Here is a 23,842-nt window from a genome sequence, read left to right on the forward strand (position 1 = left end):
CAGAACGATGGCCGACTTCTTTCTTGCCGAGTTTCCCATGTGGTGTCAAGACACATCATTTTGGGCAGGCCTTAGAGTAGCAGTTTGATTTTAACTCATGTTCTGACTGTTGGTCTTTTGGAATAGTTTTATATTTTTATAGAATCATAGAATCATAGATTATATTTTTATCTTGTAATTTATTATTCTTTAGGCTGGGTGACACCTGGCTTGAGAGCAGTACATGTGAAAAGGATCTAGGAGTCTCGGTAGACCACAGACTTGACATGAGTCAGCAGTGTGATGCAGCAGCTCAAAAAGCCAATGCAATTCTGGGCTGCATCAATAGGAGTATAGCATCTAGATCAAGGGAAGTAATAGTACCACTGTATTCTGCTCTGGTCAGACCTCACCTGGAATATTGTGTCCAGTTCTGGGCACCACAGTTCAAGAAGGATACTGACAAGCTGGAACGTGTCCAGAAGAGGGCAACCAAAATGGTCAAAGGCCTGGAAACAATGCCTTATGAGGAACGGCTTAGGGAGCTGGGTATGTTTAGCCTGGAGAAGAGAAGGTTAAGGGGTGATATGATAGCCATGTTCAAATATATAAAAGGATGTCATATAGAGGAGGGAGAAAGATTGTTTTCTGCTGCTCCAGAGAAGCGGACACGGAGCAATGGATTCAAACTTCAAGAAAGAAGATTCCACCTCAACATTAGGAAGAACTTCCTGACAGTAAGAGCTGTTCAGCAATGGAATTTGCTGCCAAGGAGTGTGGTGGAGTCTCCTTCTTTGGAGGTCTTTAAGCAGAGGCTTGGCAGGCATCTGTCAGGAATGCTTTGATGGTGTTTCCTGCTTAGCAGGGGGTTGGACTCGATGGCCCTTGTGGTCTCTTCCAACTCTATGATTCTATGATATAGATGGTACAAATAAGTGTGTGTATGTATGTGTGTGTGACACACAGACAGGCGCAGAGTGAGTGACCTGGCCCTGGGCTCGGTGTGGCAAACTAATTTGTTCCTCTTTCCACAGAACAGAAAGGCTGGCGCGGGAAATCATGCAGAGCATGGGAGGGCATCACATTGTGGCTCTCTGTGTCCTGAAAGGGGGATACAAGTTCTTTGCCGACTTGCTGGACTATATCAAAGCCTTGAATCGAAACAGCGACAGGTCTATCCCTATGACCGTTGACTTCATCCGGCTGAAGAGCTATTGCGTAAGTGTGCCTGCCTTTGCTCCCACAGGTGGCCGCCCAACCACTGTTTAAAAGGAGAGTCTGCCACCTTCCAAGGCAGCCTGTTCTACTGTCAAACAGCTCTTACTGTCACAATGCTGTGTTGGGGTCTCGTTTATTGTCATTTGAAGCTGCTAGCTCTGGCTCTGCCTTCTGGAGCAGCAGTAAACAAGCTGGCTGCATCTCCCATGTCGTATTCAAATGGCGCTGGAGGTTTTTGAGCAGAGGTCGGATGGCCATCTGACGGGGACTCTTTAGTTGTGATTCCTGCATTGTGGGGGGGTTGGGCTACGTGACCCTTGGAGGTCCCTTCTGTGGGGATGTTTAGGGAGGCAGGAGTGGATATATTTTATTATATCCTTCCTAACTTGCGCCAGCAAGTTCTATAACTTAGCAGAGTTGTTAAGCAATCCCCCTTTTAAATGACACTGGGGTTAGCTAGTTGCAGGCTTGCCTGAGCCTCACTATTTACGATTCCTGATAAGATCTCCTTTTGTATCCCTCCTAAAAGTTGACTTACAACCATCCAGTTCACAATAAGATCTTAATTTACAGAACAGCATATAACAAGGTGAACTATCCCATAAGGGGAATACAGGTGAGACTTGAAAAATTAGAATATGGTCGAAAAGTTCATTTATTTCAGTAATGCAGCTTAAAAGGTGAAACCGGTATAGACTCGTGACATGCAAAGCGAGAGATGTCAAGCCTTTATTTGTTGCAATTGTGACGATTATGGCGTACAGCTGAAGAAAACCCCAAATTCACAATCTCAGAAAATTTGAATAGTGTTTAGCTCAGGGGTCCCCAAACTAAGGCCCGGGGGCCGGATGCGGCCCAATCGCCTTCTAAATCCGGCCCGCGGACGGTCCGGGAATCAGCATGTTTTTACATGAGTAGAATGTCCTTTTATTTAAAATGCATCTCTGGGTTATTTGTGGGGCATAGGAATTCATTCATATTTTTTTTTTTCAAAATATAGTCTGGCCCCCCACAAGGTCTGAGGGACAGTGGACCGGCCCCCTGCTGAAAAAGTTTGCTGACCCCTGGTTTAGCTACTCAATCCATAACACCTGCAAAGGGTCCCTGAGCCTTTAAATCGGGCACCCCCAAACTTCGGCCCTCCAGATGTTTTGGACTACAACTCCCATCTTCCCCGACCACTGGTCCTGTTAGCTAGGGATCATGGGAGTTGTAGGCCAAAACATCTGGAGGACCGCAGTTTGGGGGTGCCTGCTTTAAATGGTCTCCCAGTCTGCTTCAGTAGGAATCACAATCGTGGGAAAGGCTGCTGACCTGACAGTTGTGCAGAAAGCCATCATTGAGACCTCCATAAGGAGGGAAAGCCTCGAAAGGCAATTGCAAATGAAGTTGGATGTTCCCAAAGTGCTGTATCAAAGCACATTAATGGAAGATTGCCGGAAGAAATATCAACAACCTCAGATATGCAGATGACACAACCTTGATGGCAGAAAGTGAGGAGGAATTAAAGAACCTTTTAATGAGGGTGAAAGAGGAGAGCGCAAAATATGGTCTGAAGCTCAACATCAAAAAAACCAAGATCAAGGCCACTGGTCCCAACACCTCCTGGCAAATAGAAGGGGAAGAAATGGAGGCAGTGAGAGATTTGACTTTCTTGGGCTCCTTGATCACTGCAGATGGTGACAGCAGTCACGAAATTAAAAGACGCCTGCTTCTTGGGAGAAAAGCAATGACAAACCTAGACAGCATCTTAAAAAGCAGAGACATCACCTTGCTGACAAAGGTCCGTATAGTTAAAGCTATGGTTTTCCCAGTAGTGATGTATGGAAGTGAGAGCTGGACCATAAAGAAGGCTGATCGCCGAAGAATTGATGCTTTTGAATTGTGGTGCTGGAGGAGACTCTTGAGAGTCCCATGGACTGCAAGAAGATCAAACCTATCCATTCTTAAGGAAATCAGCCCTGAGTGCTCCCTGGAAGGACAGATCCTGAAGCTGAGGCTCCAAGACTTTGGCCACCTCATGAGAAGAGAAGAATCCTTGGAAAAGACCCTGATGTTGGGAAAGATTGAGGGCACAAGGAGAAGGGGACGACAGAGGATGAGATGGTTGGACAGTGTTCTCGAAGCCACCAACATGAGTCTGACCAAACTGCGGGAGGCAGTGGAAGACAGGAGTGCCTGGCATGCTATGGTCCATGGGGTCACGAAGAGTCGGACACGACTAAACGACTCAACAACAACAACATGTGGAAGGGAAAAGTGTGGAAGAAAATGATGCACAAGCAGCAGGGATGACCGCAGCCTGCAGAGGATTGTCAGGAAAAGACCATTCAGACCTGATGGGGACTTTCACAAGGAGTGGACTGAGGCTGGAGTTGGTGCATCAGACGGATCCCAGAGATGGGCTTCGAATGTCGTCTTTTGTCAAGCCGCTCCTGAACAAGAAACAACGTCAGAAGCGTCTTACCTGGGCTAAAGGGGGGGGGGAAGACCTGGCCTGTTGCTCAGTGGTCCCAAGTCCTCTTTTCTGACGAGAGCAACTTTTGCATCTCATTTGGAAACCAAGGAAGAATGGAGAGACACATAATGCCAGATGCTTAAAGTCCAGTGTGAAGTTCCCACAGTCTGTGCCGATTTGGGGAGCCATGTCATCTGCTGGTGTTGGTCCACTGCGCTTCATTAAGTCCAGGGTCAACGCAGCCGTCTACCAGGAGATTTTGGAGCGCTTCAACCAAAATGGTCAAAGGCCTGGAAACGATGCCTTATGAGGAACGGCTTAGGGAGCTGGGTATGTTTAGCCTGGAGAAGAGAAGGTTAAGGGGTGATATGATAGCCATGTTCAAATATATGAAAGGATGTCATGTGGAGGAGGGAGAAAGATTGTTTTCTGCTGCTCCAGAGAAGCGGACACGGAGCAACGGATTCAATCTTCAAGAAAGAAGATTCCACCTCAACATTAGGAAGAACTTCCTGACAGTAAGAGCTGTTCGGCAGTGGAATTTGCTACCAAGGAGTGTGGTGGAGTCTCCTTCTTTGGAGGTCTTTAAGCAGAGGCTTGACAGGCATCTGTCAAGAATGCTTTGATGGTGTTTCCTGCTTGGCAGGGGGTTGGACTGGATGGCCCTTGGGGTCTCTTCCAACTCTATGATTCTATGATTCTAACTTCAAGAAAGAAGATTCCACCTCAACATTAGGAAGAACTTCCTGACAGTAAGAGCTGTTCGGCAGTGGGATTTGCTGCCAAGGAGTGTGGTGGATTCTGTACTTCTGAGGGCACTGTACTTCTGCGATCCCTTTCCCCTTAACTAAGGACCCGATTAAAGTACACAAAAAGGAGGGGAGATATGTAGAAACCACCTAATTAGACACGTAAATTTATAATTGCTTGAGTTGCCTGTGAAATTAGAAATCAGATTGTTTACAAAGTTTTGAGCGTTGGTATTAGGCAGGTTTGCAAAGTAGGGTATTGACATCACCTGAGTGATAGCGCATTTCTTTTTTTTTCAAAAAACACATACAGACATCAGTTTTTAAAGGCAATTATTGTTTGTTGGGAGGAGCGACGATAAGATACAAGTATGACAGCTTCCTGCTTCTTAAAACTACAAACTACTTCTTTCCTAGATGTTTTGTACCTTTCCACTTTGGCATGTCCTCATATTTAAAAAGAACGAAAACGTACTTTCAGCTATCCATTCTGTCAGTGGCCTTTTTAGTCCCTGGTACATCCTAGAGTCGGTCTCTTCCAGACTGTGGGTGGGAGTGATGTTTTATGTTCATTTATGTTCATTTTTAAGAGGCTTCGTCAAGGGGAGAAGCACTCCTGTCTCTGTAAGTCACTTTGAGTTCACATTTCTGGAAAAAACCTGGTGGGAAGAAGAAGAAGGAGAAGGAGAAAGAGGGAGCCTCAATATGTGCAGGATTCGGAAAAATTTTCCTCTTCCCCTGCAGTACGGTGAATGTTGCCAGCCAGGATTTACGAACTTTTTAAAAGCTTCATTTTTCGAGTAGGTGCTTTTGTTTGTGTTTGCGTTTAGCGAATATTCACTTTATTATTATTATTCTCTTCCAAACATTTCCTTTCTCTTTTCTCTCCAAAATCAGAACGACCAGTCCACTGGTGATATAAAAGTAATTGGTGGGGACGACCTCTCAACCTTGACAGGGAAGGTATGTAATCAACTTCCAAAGGTTTCGACTCCCGAAGTCGCCCCTGCCCCGGAAATGTTTCTGCTGCGCACGCCCGGCGCACGCCTCCTGCGCCTGCGCCGGCCGCACGCTTCGACACCCGGACTTACAAAGACGGCCGTGGAGCGGATTGTCTTTGTAAGTCGAGGTACCACTGTATAGATATGGAAATTTCTGCGAAGCACTTTGGCATGCTATTAATTTTCCATCCCCAATTACACTTAAAAACAGGGACCCAGGTGGCGCTGTAGGCATATTATGTTGATTTGTGGCATTTGGTTGGTTCAGGTTTCAAGTTTTTTTATTTCCCCTGACACTTTTGTTCCTAGGATTAGCTCTTGCAGTCTGATACATCTTCAAAGGAACACAGGAATCATAGAATCCTAGAGTTAGAAGAGACCCCAAGGGCCATCCAGTCCAACCCCCTGCCAAGCAGGAAACACCATCAAAGCATTCCTGACAGATGGCTGTCAAGCCTCTGCTTAAAGACCTCCAAAGAAGGAGACTCCACCACACTCCTTGGTAGCAAATTCCACTGCCGAACAGCTCTTACTGTCAGGAAGTTCTTCCTAATGTTGAGGTGGAATCTTCTTTCTTGTAGTTTGAATCCATTGCTCCATGTCCGCTTCTCTGGAGCAGCAGAAAACAACCTTTCTCCCTCCTCTATGTGACATCCTTTTATATATTTGAACATGGCTATCATATCACCCCTGAACCTTCTCTTCTCCAGGCTAAACATACCCAGCTCCCTGAGCCGTTCCTCATAAGGAAGCTGCAGGTCAGACTGCAGGCAGGCATGCCTCCTTTCATTGCGCCTTGCTTTGTTGCACTCCACAAATACTGCTCTCTACGAGGACCAGGGTGCAGCTTCAGGCAGCCCGCCCACTTCCCCTGGCGGAGGAAGAGGAGTGCGGGGGAGGTGCACCGCCCCCGGCAGCACGATCCCAGCAGGGTGCCATGGCGGCTGCCCCCCTGGTCCGCGCTGGGTGCATGCCCAGCCCCCAGGATGCACATCACCCTCCTGCGGGCAGCGGCGTGCCCCACCGCCAGGCCGCACACCAGCTCTGCCCTGCCTGCTCTCCACCACCACCACCAATATGCTCTCGCACACCTCCGCTACTGCCCACTTCCAGTGAAAGAAAGCCCCCCCCCCAACCACATTCTCTTCTGGCCACAGCAGTGGGACTGGCCAAGGCTTGCTTGCAGGGGCCCCTGGCCTAGACGACGGCATAGTGTAAACATAGCTTTTATATCCAAATGGAAACAACAACAACAGATTAGACAACTGGGCCAAAGAAAACAAGATGAATTTTAACAAGGAGAAATGTAAGGTACTACACTTGGGCAAATAAAAATGAAAGGCGCAAATACAGGATGGGAGACACCTGGCTTGAGAGCAGTACATGTGAAAAGGATCTAGGAGTCTCGGTAGACCACAGACTTGACATGAGTCAGCAGTGTGATGCAGCAGCTCAAAAAGCCAATGCAATTCTGGGCTGCATCAATAGGAGTATAGCATCTAGATCAAGGGAAGTAATAGTACCACTGTATTCTGCTCTGGTCAGACCTCACCTGGAGTACTGTGTCCAGTTCTGGGCACCACAGTTCAAGAAGGATACTGACAAGCTGGAACGTGTCCAGAAGAGGGCAACCAAAATGGTCAAAGGCCTGGAAACGATGCCTTATGAGGAACGGCTTAGGGAGCTGGGTATGTTTAGCCTGGAGAAGAGAAGGTTAAGGGGTGATATGATAGCCATGTTCAAATATATGAAAGGATGTCATATGGAGGAGGGAGAAAGGTTGTTTTCTGCTGCTCCAGAGAAGCGGACACGGAGCAATGGATTCAAACTTCAAGAAAGAAGATTCCACCTCAACATGAGGAAGAACTTCCTGACAGTAAGAGCTGTTCGGCAGTGGGATTTGCTGCCAAGGAGTGTGGCGGAGTGAGTCTCCTTCTTTGGAGGTCTTTAAGCAGAGGCTTGACAGGCATATGTCAAGAATGCTTGGATGGTGTTTCCTGCTTGGCAGGGGGTTGGACTGGATGGCCCTTGGGGTCTCTTCCAACTCTAGGATTCTATGATTCTAAGTGACACAGAGTGCCTTGGGTGCTCCCTTACTTGGACTCTGCAACCTCTAGGCTTTGTTTATGTGGAGGGTTTTTTTGGGGGGGGTTCACCCCCTACTCAACTTCTTCATGGATAGATAGTACATTCACATTTGGGCACATGGTTCAGTTCTAAATCACTCTCTATTTTAAATATGAAGATGAAAATATGAATGAGGACTCCCTGTTCTGAATTCTACAGTAGTTATAAACTGCCTTATACATTAGGGTGGGTCATAAAAAACCTTTTAGGGAAAATGTTTCCTCCCTTGATCTTATCTCAGGCGTATGGTATGTTGTTGTTGTTTAGTCGTTTAGTCGTGTCCGACTCTTCGTGACCCCATGGACCACAGCACGCCAGGCACTCCTGTCTTGCACTGCCTCCCGCAGTTTGGTCAAACTCATGTTCGTAGCTTCGAGAACACTGTCCAACCATCTTGTCCTCTGTCGTCCCCTTCTCCTAGTGCCCTCAATCTTTCCCAACATCAGGGTCTTTTCCAAGGATTCTTCTCTTCTCATGAGGTGGCCAAAGTATTGGAGCCTCAGCTTCACGATCTGTCCTTCCAGGGAGCACTCAGGGCTGATTTCCTTAAGAATGGATAGGTTTGATCTTCTTGCAGTCCATGGGACTGCCAAGAGTCTCCTCCAGCACCATAATTCAAAAGCATCAATTCTTCGGCGATCAGCCTTCTTTATGGTCCAGCTCTCACTTCCATACATCACTACTGGGAAAACCATAGCTTTAACTATACGGACCTTTGTCGGCAAGGTGATGTCTCTGCTTTTTAAGATGCTGTCTAGGTTTGTCATTGCTTTTCTCCCAAGAAGCAGGCGTCTTTTAATTTCGTGACTGCTGTCACCATCTGCAGTGATCAAGGAGCCCAAGAAAGTAAAATCTCTCACTGCCTCCATTTCTTCCCCTTCTATTTGCCAGGAGGTGATGGGACCAGTGGCCATGATCTTGGTTTTTTTGATGTTGAGCTTCAGACCATATTTTGCGCTCTCCTCTTTCACCCTCATTAAAAGGTTCTTTAATTCCTCCTCGCTTTCTGCCATCAAGGTTGTGTCATCTGCATATCTGAGGTTGTTGATATTTCTTCCGGCAATCTTAATTCCGGCTTGGGATTCATCTAGTCCAGCCTTTCGCATGATGAATTCTGCATATAAGTTAAATAAGCAGGGAGACAATATACAACCTTGTCGTACTCCTTTCCCAATTTTGAACCAATCAGTTGTTCCATATCCAGTTCTAACTGTAGCTTCTTGTCCCACATAGAGATTTCTCAGGAGACAGATGAGGTGATCAGGCACTCCCATTTCTTTAAGAACTTGCCATAGTTTGCTGTGGTCGACACAGTCAAAGGCTTTTGCATAGTCAATGAAGCAGAAGTAGAAGTTTTTCTGGAACTCTCTAGCTTTCTCCATAATCCAGCGCATGTTTGCTATTTGGTCTCTGGTTCCTCTGCCCTTTCGAAATCCAGCTTGCACTTCTGGGAGTTCTCGATCCACATACTGCCTAAGCCTGCCTTGTAGAATTTTAAGCATAACCTTGCTAGCGTGTGAAATGAGCGCAATTGTGCGGTAGTTGGAGCATTCTTTGGCACTGCCCTTCTTTGGAATTGGGATGTAGACTGATCTTCTCCAATCCTCTGGCCATTGCTGAGTTTTCCAAACTTGCTCGCATATTGGGTGTAGCACCTTAACAGCATCATCTTTTAAAATTTTAAATAGTTCAGCTGGAATATCATCACTTCCACTGGCCTTGTTATTAGCAGTGCTTTCTAAGGCCCATTTGACTTCACTCTCCAAGATGTCTGGCTCAAGGTCAGCAACCACACTACCTGGGGTGTACGAGACCTCCATATCTTTCTGGTATAATTCCTCTGTGTATTCTTGCCACCTCTTCTTGATGTCTTCTGCTTCTGTTAGGTCCTTACCACTTTTGTCCTTGATTATGGTAATCTTTGTACGAAATGTTCCTTTCATATCTCCAATTTTCTTGAACAGATCTCTGGTTTTCCCCATTCTATTGTTTTCCTCTATTTCTTTGCATTGCTCATTTAAGAAGACCCTCTTGTCTCTCCTTGCTGTTTTTTGGAAATCTGCATTCAGTTTCCTGTATCTTTCCCTATCTCCCTTGCATTTTGCTTGCCTCCTCTCCTCCGCTATTTGTAAGGCCTCGTTGGATAGCCATTTTGCTTTCTTGCATTTCCTTTTCCTTGGGATGGTTTTCGTTGCTGCCTCCTGTATAATGTTACGAGCCTCCATCCATAGTTCTTCAGGCACTCTGTCCACCAAATCTAAATCCTTAAACCTATTCCTCACTTCCACTGTGTATTCATAAGGGATTTGATTCAGATTGTATCTTACTGGCCCAGTGGTTTTTCCTACTTTCTTCAGTTTAAGCTGGAATTTTGCTATAAGAAGCTGATGATCTGAGTTACAGTCAGCTCCAGGTCTTGTTTTTGCTGACTGTATAGAGCTTCTCCATCTTTGGCTGCAGAGAATATAATCAATCTGATTTCGATGCTGCCCATTTGGTGATATCCATGTGTAGAGTCGTCTCTTGTGTTGTTGGAAGAGAGTGTTTGTGATGACCAGCTTGTTCTCTTGACAGAACTCTATTAGCCTTTGCCCTGCTTCATTTTGAACTCCAAGGCCAAACTTGCCAGTTGTTCCTTTTATCTCTTGATTCCCTACTTTAGCATTCCAATCCCCTGTAATGAGAAGAACATCCTTCTTTGGTGTCATTTCTAGAAGTTGTTGTAGGTCTTCATAGAATTGGTCAATTTCACTTTCTTCAGCACCGGTAGTTGGTGCATAAACTTGGATTACTGTGATGTTAAAAGGTCTGCCTTGGATTCGTATCGAGATCATTCTGTCATTTTTGAGATTGCATCCCATTACAGCTTTTGCCACTCTTTTGTTGACTATGAGGGCCACTCCATTTCTTCTACAGGATTCTTGCCCACAGTAGTAGATATGATAGTCACCCGAACTGAATTCGCCCATTCCCTTCCATTTTAGTTCACTGACACCCAGGATGTCGATATTTATTCTTGTCATCTCATTTTTGACCACATCCAGCTTACCTCCACTCATGGTTCTTACATTCCAGGTTCCTATGCAATATTTTTCTTTACAGCATCGGACTTTCCTTTCGCTTCCAGGCATATCCGCAACTGAGCGTCCTTTCGGCTTTGGCCCAGCCGCTTCATCAGCTCTGAATCTACTTGTACTTGTCCTCCGCTCTTCCTCAGTAGCATGTTGGACGCCTTCCGACCTGAGGGGCTCATCTTCCAGCGTCATAACTTTTATATGCCTGTTGTCTTTGTCCATGGAGTTTTCTTGGCAGGGATACTGGAGTGGCTTGCCAGTTCCTTCTCCAGGTGGATCACGTTTAGTCAAAACTCTCCACTATGACCTGTCCATCTTGGGTGGCCCTGCATGGCATAGCTCATAGCTTCTCTGAGTTATTCAAGCCCCTTCGCCACGACAAGGCATTGATCCATGAAGGGGGCGTATGGTATAAACATAGTCAAATTTCAAATTTAGGCCAAATTGGTGAATATTGAGACCCTGCTCCTACAGATTGAAATTTGGCCTCGCTACGAGTGATGAAAACATAGGAGTTTGACTCATTTATTCTCAGTATGTTAAATTGTGAACTAATCAACATAAATTTTAGATTTTATGTAGAGAAATAATAGTTGCATACTATTGTTTTCTGCAATATTTATTTAAGATAAAACATGTGGATCATTTACATGAAAAAAAACTAATGGTTTTGAACAAATGATATGGAACAATTAAGCAAACGGTGTCCTAAACAAGTAAACATAAACAATAAACAATAAAACACCACTCATGTCTTGCTTCAAAACATCACATTATACTTAATTACTTAGGTATAACAAGAAAATTCCTTCAGTAGCACCTTAAAGACGAACTAAGTTTATACTTTGGTATGAGCTTTCGTGTGCATGCACACTTCTTCAGATACACACCTGAAGAAGTGTGCATGCACACGAAAGCTCATACCAAAATATAAACTTAGTTGGTCTTTAAGGTGCTACTGAAGGAATTTTCTTATTTTGCTTCGACTCAGACCAACACGGCTACCTACCTGTACTTAGGTATAAATTGTACTGAGAATAAATGAGTCCAATTCCTATGTTTTCATCACTCGTAGCGAGGCAAAAATTTCAATCTGTAGGAGCAGGGTCTAAATATTCACCGATTTGTCCCCAATTTGAAATTTGACTATGTTTATACCATACGCCTGAGATAAGATCAAGGGAGGAAACATTTTCCCAAAAAAGTTTTTTATGACCCACCCTATTCTACATAGTCAGGCCATTGATCCATCGAGCTTGGGGTGGTCTTCCCCGACAGGCGATTTCTCTGCAGGGTTTCAGATGGGACATTTCCAGCCCCTCTTGGATAGCCAGGCATAGAAGTTGGGGCCTTCTGCATGCAAAGCAGGTGTTCTGCTACTGATCCAGGGCCATCCTAATTTTTGCAAAGTTGTTCTGATGGTGAATGTTCAATCTTTTTGTTGTCATTTGCTTGCCCTTGAGAAGGTGCCTAAACTAGCTAAGCAATTTCAGTGCATTGGAAAGAATAGGATGGAGCACATGATGTATTTCCTCTGGTACTAATGTTTCAGTTGGTTCTGAAACTTGTCGTTCTTGCACTGAAATTGGCATTTTATTTCTGAAGTATGATAAACTGTCAATTTTGAGCTTGTGCTAATGGACAGTAGAAACCCGAGTCGTTTAACCACATGGCATAATGTTGTAGCCATTTCAAGAACTTCAAGAAAGAAGATTCCACCTCAACATGAGGAAGAACTTCCTGACAGTAAGAGCTGTTCGGCAGTGGGATTTGCTGCCAAGGAGTGTGGTGGAGTCTCCTTCTTTGGAGGTCTTTAAGCAGAGGCTTGACAGGCATATGTCAAGAATGCTTTGATGGTGTTTCCTGCTTGGCAGGGGGTTGGACTGGATGGCCCTTGTGGTCTCTTCCAACTCTATGATTCTATGATTCATTTTCTGCTGGTTTGCTTAATAGTCGAAGCACCCACCTATATTTGTTTGCCGGTTAATTAGCGAAATGAAAAATGAAAAACAGGCATCCTGAAAAAGGTTTGGATGAATATAATTTTGGAAACTAAGTGTTTGCTTAAAATTATTCACGAGTTTCTATTTTTTCTCTTTCCCCTAGAATGTATTGATTGTAGAAGTAAGTACAACACTTTACATTTTCCCTTTTTTAATGGGTATGATTTGGGGTAACGTTGTGAAACCAGTACAAATATTTTATATTTTACTCCAGAACAACAACAACTGTCCCTAAGCTAAAGTGTGGATTAAACCGCTCTCCAAAGAAAAAGCAATATCCCTTGCGCAAGCAGCTGCCATCAGGGGAACACTTAATTCACATACTGATTTTTTCACTACTAAAAATGCATTGTCGAACTGATTCTGCTTCATTGCATTGCGACTTAATTCAGCTGGAGCTTGTTAATATTTTACACAAAAAATGCTTTTGCTCTCGTGGAGACCATGTAAAGAGCTGATCGAGTTAGTGTGGATTTCAAATCCATTTGCAGATATGTTCCCTTTGTTTTCCCCTCCTTATAATTACTGACAGACACACAAATGAGCACCCAATGACCCCGAATTTTATTCCTCCTTGTATGTATGATTTAGTTAATTACGAACCTGTAACAGGTAATTGGCTGCAGCGTCACTTCACAAGGCTGTTTTTTGTTTTAAACGTCAGGATATAATTGACACTGGTAAGACTATGAAGACTCTTCTGTCTCTGCTTAAGCAGTACAATCCGAAGATGGTGAAGGTAGCCAGGTACGTTTTAATAATAATAATAATAATAATAATAATAATAATAATAATAATAATAATAATTTATGATTTATACCCCGCCCATCTGGCCGGGTTTCCCCAGCCACTCTGGGCGGCTTCCAACAGAAAAATAAAACACAATAGTCTATTAAACATTAAAAGCCTCCCTGAACTTCAGGGCTGCCTTCAGATGTCTTCTAAAAGTCTGGTAGTTGTTTTCCTCTTTGACATCTGTCGGGAGGGCGTTCCACAGGCCGGGCGCCACCACCGAGAAGGCCCTCTGCCTGGTTCCCTGTAACTTGGCTTCTCGTAGTGAGGGAACCGCCAGAAGGCCCTTGGCGCTGGACCTCAGTGTCCAGGCAGAATGATGGGGGAGGAGACGCTCCTTCGGGTATACCGGACCGAGGCCGTTTAGGGCTTTCAAGGTCAGCACCAACACTTTGAATTGTGCTCGGAAACATACTGGGAGCCAATGTAGGTCTTTCAGGACCGGTGTTATGTGGTCTCGGCGGCCGCTCCCAGTCACCAGTCTAGCTGCCGCATTCTGGGTTAGTTGTAGTTTCCGGGTCACCTTCAAAGGTAGCCCCACGTAGAGCGCATGGCAGTAGTCCAAGCGGGAGATAACTAGAGCATGCACCACTCTGGAGAGACAGTCTGCGGGCAGGTAGGGTCTCATCCTGCGTACCAGATGGAGCTGCCCTGGACACAGAATTGACCTGCGCCTCCATGGACAGCTGTGAGTCCAAAGTGACTCCCAGGCTGCGCACCTGGTCCTTCAGGGGCACAGTTACCCCATTCAGGACCAGGGAGTCCTCCACACCTGCCCGCCTCCTGTCCCCCACAAAGAGTACTTCTGTCTTGTCAGGATTCAACCTCAATCTGTTAGCTGCCATCCATCCTCCGACCGCCTCCAGGCTCTCACACAGGACCTTCACCGCCTTCACTGGTTCTGATTTGAAAGAGAGGTAGAGCTGGGTATCGTCCGCATACTGATGGACACCCAGCCCAAACCCCCTGATGATCTCTCCCAGCGGCTGCATATAGATGTTAAAAAGCATGGGGGAGAGGACGGATCCCTGAGGCACCCCACAATTGAGAGCCCAGGGGTCTGAATACTCATCCCCCACCACCACTTTCTGAACACGGCCCAGGAGGAAGGATCATGACCACTGTATAAGTGTGCCCCCAGCTCCCAACCCCTCTAGACGGTCCAGAAGGATGTTATGGTCGATGGTGTCGATGTATGTGCTACAATTTCCTTTCTCGGGAACTTTGGCCGAACGATTACACATCCTTTTTTTGCATCCCTTTGAGGTCAGTTACATTTAGGAGTTAATAGGTGCAAGGTTGGGTGTGTGTGTTAATTTTCCTCCGTCGCTTGCATAGCTGCCAAGTTTTCCCTTTTCCCGCGAGGAAGCCTATTCAGCCTAAGGGGAAATCCCTTTAAAAAAGGGATGACTTGGCAGCTATGATTGCTAGTAAGTATAATGCCTTCTGCATTCTTAGTACAACGCCTCTTGCATCTCACTCAGTAATTATCGTAAATGCTAATTTTTAACTTTAATGGTCAGGATAACTCTGCCTTCCTAAGCAAACATCTTTCTTTATTCTGTATATGTTGAGGAAAGTCTCTCCCATGGTCAACAGTATATTCTAGAGCACGGGTGTCAAACACAAGGCCCGCGGGCCGAATCCGGCCCGCCAGGCCTCGTCATGTGGCCCGTGTAGCCGCTGCCGGCCGCCAGCCTTCACCTTTTATTCTCACTTTTTTTTTTGACACATGCGCGGCGGCCTACAAGCCAGAGACCGTCTGCCCTCTAGCGGCGCCGGCCATTCTACACAGGAAACCTCCACTTTACATGCATTCAGGAAACCACTTTTTTTTATATTGAGTGCACTATTGTCATTCAGCCCGTTTAATAAACGGGCGCTAGAGCATTCGGCCTTTTTTGGCGGCGGCGGCGCGTGGGGGGAGCGATTGGCCCCTCTCATGGCCGCCGCTTCGGTGCCAGCGGGCGCCCAGGAGAAGGCCGCGATTTGTATGTTTTTAAATAAAATTACTGTCTGTTACCAAAAATCATTTTTCAATAAATTGTACAATAATTGTACATTTGAATATCTACTTGCCATTATTCCGACTATGTTTCTGCTTTCAGAGTTAGTTATTACTTACATGATTACAAAAAAAAAGTAATAATTGAATGCAGTGACAATAATTTATGATAATAAAGAGTGGACACAGTCCTACAGATACAACCGGCCCTTTGAGGGTGACCAAACTGCTGATGTGGCCCCCGATGAATTTGAGTTTGACACCCCTGTTTTAGAGCCTAGGTAAAGTCACTTTCCTGCCGCACAAGTTGAGGGAGAGAATACTTTCCAGTGCCCGCTCCTCCTCATAAACCATTGGTCAAAGAGCAGCCTTGATGCTCGCTTAAAACTTGACTGTAGAAAGGACCCTCGTAATCCTGCCCCTGTAATCCTGATTCAGTGTTTACGCTGTGATATAGCAGTGAGGGGGAAGACAGCACTCAGTGGCGCGGCGTGGAAGGAGCATGGGTTAATTTCTACCTACAATTCACTTTCCCCCCCCCCTTTGGGGTCTTTTTAACAGCTTGCTGGTCAAAAGAACACCTCGAAGTGTAGGATACCGCCCTGACTGTAAGTGAAGTGTTCAGCGCATCTTAAAATATAGACATGTTTAAAGCAATGTAACAGTGGACGACAGGAGGGCCTGGTGTGCTCTGGTCCATGGGGTCACAAAGAGTCGGACCCGACTAAACGGCTAAACCGGCGTTTCCCAACCTTGGGAATTTCTGGACTACAACACCCATCATCCCTAGCTACCAAGTGGTCAGGGATGATGGGAATTGTAGTCCCAAAACCAGCGGGAGACCCAAGGTTGGGAAACACTGGACCAAACGACAACAAAGCAATGCAAAAAAATATATATTCTATATTCAGATTGAAAGGAGACAAAATTTGACGGCAGGGAGTCACTGGCCTAAAGATCAACTGGAAAGGGGCGGAGGTGCCTTCGATTCAAGATTGGTTAATTAAAGTGATGGAATACATGAATTTGGATAAAATGACGGCAGCCGTAAGAAATGTAGCAAAACAGAGAGTACAAAAGGAACGGAAACCAGCGGAAGATCACCTAAGGAAAGAGGGTTTAAATTGCAAATAGGTAGTTTGTCTAATTTAACTTGAGGATTGCTTAAAGAGAATATATGGGAAGCAGTGGGAGAAGAGCTGCCCACAAAGGGTGGGAAAATAAGGGGGAAAACAGGGAAAACAAAAAATGGTGAGAAACGGTATCTCAACAATCGGAAGTTCTTTTATTTTTATTTTTAAATGTATATATATATATATATATATATGTGTGTGTGTGTGTGTGTGTGAGTGTGAGTGTGTGTATATATTTTCTTTTTTCTTTTATGTACCTTTTGTTTTTTCCTTTTCCCCGCCTTTTTTCTTCCTGGGATTTTCTCTCTCTCCTCCTCTTCTTCTTTTTTCCGTTCTTTTCTTTTTTCTTGCTTTGTTTGTGTTTTTCAGAGTTTTGGTATATATAATTTTATGTATATTATTTGCATTGATATTTGTCTTTGCTTTTTTGTGACAGATGTGTTGATTTTGTTGTTTTTGTGGTCTGTATGTATGTAACTTTTTTTTTAAAAAAAAAGAAATAAAGCCTTTTTAAACACCGGAAAAAACAAAAAAACAAAAAAGAACAACTGCAGTGTTTCAAAATGGGGAGGGAGGGATAAATGAGGACAGGGAAGATTTATAGAAGCTGGAGTGGAATTAAGGAGAGCGATTCAGCCTCTGTAGGATATTTACAGTCACGCCTCGGTTTAAGTACGCTTCTGCTTTAGTACTTTCAGTACGGACCTGTCTGGAACGGATTAATCCGCTTTCCATTACCTTCAAGGGGAAAGTTTGCTTCAGGTTAAGTACGGACTTCCAGAATCAATTTTTTTTTTTAAAAAAAGATATATCTTTATTGTTTAAAAACTTATAAAATGAAATACATGCATATATCATTCACACCTACAAACATAAACGTCACATCACTATACCACATAACAAAAGACGAACATTATACCCAAAATCTTTTGCCCATTTTATCACCACCTCTTTTGTCCATTCACCCTTCTAACAACAGATCATACATTTTTGACAACCATTTTGTTCTGCCTTCCAACAATTCTATTGGAAGTTTAGACCTCTTGTCTTCAAAACCCATTTTTTTTATCATTTGAAAACACATAGAATCATAGAATCATAGAGTTGGAAGAGACCACAAGGGCCATCCCATCCAACCCCCTGCCAAGCAGGAAACACCATCAAAGCATTCTTGACATATGGCTGTCAAGCCTCCGCTTAAAAACATCCAAAGAAGGAGACTCCACCACACTCCTTGGCAGCAAATTCCACTGCCGAACAGCTCTTACTGTCAGGAAGTTCTTCCTAATGTTTAGGTGGAATCTTCTTTCTTGAAGTTTGAATCCATTGCTCCGTGTCCGCTTCTCTGGAGCAGCAGAAAACAACCTTTCCCCTTCCTCTATATGACATCCTTTTATATATTTGAACATGGCTATCATATCACCCCTTAACCTTCTCTTCTCCAGGCTAAACATACCCAGCTCCCTTATCCGTTCCTCATAAGGCATCGTTTCCAGGCCTTTGACCATTTTGGTTGCCCTCCTCTGGACACGTTCCAGCTTGTCAGTATCCTTCTTGAACCTACACTCCTTGGTAGCAAATTCCACTGCCAAACAGCTCTTACTGTCAGGAAGTTCTTCCTAATGTTGAGGTGGAATCTAATGTTCCAGCTTGTCAGTATCCTTCTTGAACTGTGGTGCCCAGAACTGGACACAGTACTCCAGGGGAGGTCTGACCAGAGCAGAATACAGTGGTACTATTACTTCCCTAGAATCATTAACTTGGCGATATTGCAACCATCCAGTCGGACATTCTTTAATTTCAGCGTAAGATTTCAACTTCCAACCCTTGTCTGACTTTCTGAATATTTCCTCATAAGTGGCCCTCCTCCCTTCCATATTTATCTTTTTAACTGTCAGCACCTCCACTGGTGAAATCCTCATACAAAGACACCTCATACAAAGACCTCCTTATCACATGATTTGTAAATCCTTTATGAATCATAGAATCATAGAATCCTAGAGTTGGAAGAGACCACGAGGGCCATCCAGTCCAACCCCCTGCCAAGCAGGAAACACCATCAAAGCATTCTTGACATATGCCTGTCAAGCCTCTGCTTAAAGACCTCCAAAGAAGGAGACTCACTCCACTACACTCCTTGGCAGCAAATCCCACTGCCGAACAGCTCTGACTGTCAGGAAGTTCTTCCTAATGTTGAGGTGGAATCTTCTTCCTTGAAGTTTGAATCCATTGCTCCGTGTCCGCTTCTCTGGAGCAGCAGAAAACAATCTTTCTCCCTCTCCATATGACATCCTTTCATATATAACACGTTCCATTACTTTCAATGGGAAAGTTCGCTTCAGGTTAAGTACAGACTTCCGGAACCAATTGTGCACTTAAACCGAGGTACCACTGTCCTGTACTTTGTTTGCAGCGCGTTTAAGTAGAGATACCTGGAGGACTTAAAAGTGACATGGGTAACGGCGCAATCCTGGGCATATTTACTCCCAACTGTGTTCGTTGGGGTTTTCTCCCTATTAAATGTGTTTAGGATTGCAGCTTAAATTGCCACTTTCGCAATAATTTAACTCCTTTCAGGGGTATGTGTTCCCCCCCCCCTCATTTGGGGCCTTGTCACCCAGGCCTACTGTCTCCTTTGGACATGTATGGAAATGTACTGTCAGTTTTGTCTCCCTGTTTTATCGTGCCGTAACAAAACCTTGTTACGCTTTTTAAACAATGCCAATAGCCAGTATTATCAAATAGGAAACTGGTTATGAATAGTCCCAATAATGTAATATGTAATATGATTGCCTAAACATTGCCCAATAATGTAAATATGATTGCCTAAACATTGCCCAATAATGTAAATATGATTGCCTAAACCTTGCCCAATAATGTAAATATGATTGCCTAAACACTGCCCAAATTTAACACACCGATGAATTCTGGCTCTTTTTTCAGTTGTTGGATTTGAAGTGCCAGACAAGTTTGTGGTGGGATACGCTCTAGATTACAACGAATACTTCAGAGATCTAAATGTAAGTAATGAACAAAGATTGTCTTCTGTAAAAATTGAGGAAGGGTGTTCCCCCCCCCCTGTTCCTCCTTTGCCTGATCTTTACTGTCAAGTAGGAGTGTAGGAAACAGAGTCAAACAACTGGTCCAGTATTTTCATAGAACATAGAATCATAGAGTTGGAAGAGACCCCGAGGGCCATCCAGTCCAACCCCCTGCCAAGCAGGAAACACCATCCAAGCATTCTTGACATATGCCTGTCAAGCCTCTGCTTAAAGACCTCCAAAGAAGGAGACTCCGCCACACTCCTTGGCAGCAAATTCCACTGTCGAACAGCTCTTACTGTCAGGAAGTTCTTCCTAATGTTTAGGTCTGAATCTTCTTTCTTGAAGTTTGACTCCATTGCTCCGTGTCCGCTTCTCTGGCTCCCTCGCTACGAGAAGCCAAGTTGCAGGGAACCAGGCAGAGGGCCTTCTCGGTGGTGGCGCCCGCCCTGTGGAACGCCCTCCCAACAGATGTCAAAGAGGAAAACAACTACCAGACCTTTAGAAGGCATCTCAAGGCAGCCCTGTTTAGGGAAGCTTTTAATGTTTGATTTTAGTGTTTTGTTGGAAGCCGCCCAGAGTGGCTGGGGGAACCCGGCCAGATGGGCAGGGTATAAATAACAAATTATTATTATTATTATTATTATTATTATTATTATTATTTCTGGGTCACCTTCAGTGGGAACAGTCTCTTTGTTCATCTCCTAGCTGTTAAACCCCTAATCCACAAATAATGTCCTTTTTTTATCCCTCTCTCTTTCAGCACATATGTGTCATAAGCGAAACCGGGAAGCAGAAGTACAAGGCGTGAGAGCGGTGGCTCCGGCACGACAGCTAGGGGACTCTGAAACGTGCGTCCATTTTCTCCTGCCTTTGGCTCCGGCCGCCGGCTTAAAACCGTAGAGCTCTCCGACTTTGTTGCCCATTTGCTCGCTAATAACTTATTGCATGTAACAACCTCATCTTGTCCATTTGCATTTGAGAAAGAAAAAGAGGGCGCCGTCCTCTCTTTTTCTTTCCTCTCTTAAGAAAATTGCACTATGAAATGTACTGATCCTAGCTGCCAAGTTCTCCCTTTTTTAAAAAAAAGGGAAATTCCATTATGCTGAATAGGCTTCCTCGCGAGAAAAAGGGGAAACTTGGCAGCTATGTCTACCGATTCGAGCTCCTTTCCTAGTGGGGTTGGCGGTGCGTTTGACCCCCCCCCCCAAAAAAACATATCCCTCCCTCCTCCTCCCCTTTTAAACTTCAGAACTCAAATAGTTTTAAGTCCTGTAAATGTCTAAGGCATTTTAAGGTGGGAAATTATATTAGTAATATTTTTTTATAAAAAAACCACACACGAGTAATTTAAGTTTTATATAGTGATGAAAGCAGAAAATTAAGGCGGTTGTTGGATGATGTAGTTGCCTTACTTGCCTCTGACAAAAAATAATGCCATTTCAGCCTGAAAAGAGAGCGAGCGACATGTAGACCAGGCTTTCCACCTCCTTATAATTGTATAGTCCACGTTACACGAGCCCGAGGGGGAGAAGAAAATGGGAATTGATTCACAGCACCGGGATCGGCCCCTCCAAGCGGATCCTGGTCTTCATTTCCCCTTTCCCTTCTCCGCCAGCAAAACTGCCTCTCGGAACTATCATCTCCCCCTGCGTTTCGCCTCCGTGAGAAACGATTGTAACGTCGGCTGTGTGCGCAACCGACGTACTTTTCAATAAAGGCTGTTTCTCCAAAGGTAGCTCCTTGACGACTGACGACTGGGTTCTGTCTTGGGCCCAGTCTTGTTCAACATCTTTATCAATGACTTGGATGATGGGCTTGAGGGCATCCTGAGCAAGTCTGCAGACGACACCAAATTGGGAGGGGTGGCTAATACCCCAGAGGACAGGATCACACTTCAAAATGACCTGAACAGATTAGACAACTGGGCCAAAGCAAACAAGATGAATTTTAACAGGGAGAAATGTAAAGTACTACACTTGGGCAAAAAAAATGAAAGGCACAAATACAGGATGGGAGACACCTGGTTTGAGAGCAGTACATGTGAAAAGGATCTAGGAGTCTTGATAGACCACAAACTTGACATGAGTCAACAGTGTGATGCAGCAGCTCAAAAAGCCAATGCAATTCTGGGCTGCATCAATAGGAGTATAGCGTCTAGATCAAGGGAAGTAATAGTACCACTGTATTCTGCTCTGGCCAGACCTCACCTGGAGTACTGTGTCCAGTTCTGGGCACCACAGTTCAAGAAGGATATTGACAAGCTGGAACGTGTCCAGAAGAGGGCAACCAAAATGGTCAAAGGCCTGGAAACGATGCCTTATGAGGAACGGCTTAGGGAGCTGGGTATGTTTAGCCTGGAGAAGAGAAGGTTAAGGGGTGATATGACAGCCATGTTCAAATATATGAAAGGATGTCATATGGAGGAGGGAGAAAGATTGTTTTCTGCTGCTCCAGAGAAGTGGACACGGAGCAACGGATTCAAACTACAAGAAAGAAAATTCCACCTAAACATTAGGAAGAACCTCCTGACAGTAAGAGCTGTTTGGCAGTGGAATTTGCTACCAAGGAGTGTGGTGGAGTCTCCTTCTTTGGAGGTCTTTAAGCAGAGGCTTGACAGGCATATGTCAAGAATGCTTTGAAGGTGTTTCCTGCTTGGCAGGGGGTTGGACTGGATGGCCCTTGGGGTCTCTTCCAACTCTATGATTCTATGACTGCGCTGGCCTCTGCCGTTTGCCGAAACATCTGCGGCGCATATGCCTCCTCGGGGTGCGCTGAACCGTCCCTCTCTGTGGAAGGAAGGAAGGTCTGCGGGACCCTAACCCTAACCCTTAGCTTGTTTCTTTGTGGGCTTTTTCAAATGGGTGGTTGGTTCTCCATTGCTTGGCAGGGGGTTGGACTGGATGGCCCTTGGGGGTCTCTTCCAACTCTGTGATTCTATGATTCTCCATTGCTCTTTCCAGGTAGGCATTTTATCGAGCCACATCAGAAATGCATTGAAACAGGGGCGTAGCCTTCTCCCTTGCCAGCTTTCCCTCCACTCGCCCCGGCGATCGAAATCGGGCTGCTCCGACTCCCCCCCCCCCCCGCGATCGGCAGGGGTGAGGGGGCGCCAGGATCACCCCCTCTGCGATTGCTGGCGGGTGGAGGGAAAGCCCCAGAGCCGCGCAAAGCGGTTGCCTGGCTTTCCCTCCGCCCGCCCCACAGCCAGCCAGGGAGAAGGGAGACGGCACCAGGCGGGCAGCGGGGCAGGCTGGCCAGCAGCCCTGCTTCTAGGGGGGCGATTGCCCCCTCCTGCCCCCCTGCCTACGCCCATGCATTGAAATGCTGGGCGACCACCTTTGCAAGTCGTTCAGTTGCTGCTGGGCAAGGAAGATTGAAAGTGCCGCGTTTTGCTCTTGCCAGGCCGTCGCTTGCAAAGAGTGGAGGTGGTGCTTTGAAACTGCGGTTCAGTGTTGCCCCACCTCTGACCCCCCCCTGCATTTTACAGAGACCTCCGCCTTTTGTTGAGCAAGCACCTTGCAAAAGCAGATTTTATGATAGCTGATACGTTGAAGCATTTGCTCTTAGAATAGAATCATAGAATCACAGAGTTGGAAGAGACCCCAAGGGCCATCCAGTCCAACCCCCTGCCAAGCAGGAAACGCCATCCAAGCATTCTTGACATACGCCTGTCGAGCCTCTGCTTAAAGACCTCCAAAGAAGGAGACTCACTCCACCACACTCCTTGGCAGCGAATCCCACTGCCGAACAGCTCTTACTGTCAGGAAGTTGGCCGAGGGAGCCGGCGTATAGCTTCCAGGTCATGTGGCCAGCATGACAAAGCCGCTTCTGGCAAACCAGAGCAGCGCATGGAAACGCCGTTGACCTTCCCCTATTTATCTACTTGCCTTTTGACGTGCTTTCGAACTGCTAGGTTGGCAGGAGCTGGGACCGAGCGGCGGGAGCTCGCCCCGTCGCAGGGATTCGAACCGCCGACCTTCTGATCGGCAAGCCCTAGGCGCCACCTGGGTCCCCATTGGTCCTGTTTCTTGACACTTGCATTTTGGCCTGAAGCACTGTGAATTTCTTCAGAGGGCTCTCAGCTTCTGTCCTCTTCTGCTCATCCCTCTTCCGAAAGAATAAAATGCCTATTCTGCAATTTCCTTTGAACTTCATCGTCTCTCCACAATCTGCAACTAGACTTAGGAAGCTATTTTCTCCAGGATCAAATCCCAGCCCATCTGACATCTTTTCCTTCCCCGGTAGAAGCTGGATTGCAA

General features: G+C 45.5%; 1 protein-coding gene across 2 annotated transcripts in view; it reads left to right on the forward strand.

The window, feature by feature from the left end:
* LOC118078935 (hypoxanthine-guanine phosphoribosyltransferase-like) overlaps nucleotides 1-21,318 on the forward strand; it is a 29,010-nt gene extending 7,692 nt beyond the window's left edge. The window contains exons 3-9 of one of the 2 annotated variants that reach the window (XM_060270624.1): nucleotides 1,014-1,197; nucleotides 5,302-5,367; nucleotides 12,713-12,730; nucleotides 13,274-13,356; nucleotides 15,968-16,014; nucleotides 19,483-19,559; nucleotides 20,344-21,318. In XM_060270624.1, the coding sequence (XP_060126607.1) occupies nucleotides 1,014-1,197; nucleotides 5,302-5,367; nucleotides 12,713-12,730; nucleotides 13,274-13,356; nucleotides 15,968-16,014; nucleotides 19,483-19,559; nucleotides 20,344-20,391 (523 nt within the window). In that variant the 3' untranslated portion in view covers nucleotides 20,392-21,318. The remainder of the gene's footprint in view (nucleotides 1-1,013; nucleotides 1,198-5,301; nucleotides 5,368-12,712; nucleotides 12,731-13,273; nucleotides 13,357-15,967; nucleotides 16,015-19,482; nucleotides 19,560-20,343) is intronic. The other variant, XM_060270625.1, reaches the window with a different exon arrangement.
* The last annotated feature ends 2,524 nt before the right edge of the window (nucleotides 21,319-23,842 follow it).

Source organism: Zootoca vivipara, chromosome Z, assembly GCF_963506605.1.
Source record: "Zootoca vivipara chromosome Z, rZooViv1.1, whole genome shotgun sequence".
Taxonomy (NCBI): Eukaryota; Metazoa; Chordata; class Lepidosauria; order Squamata; family Lacertidae; genus Zootoca; species Zootoca vivipara.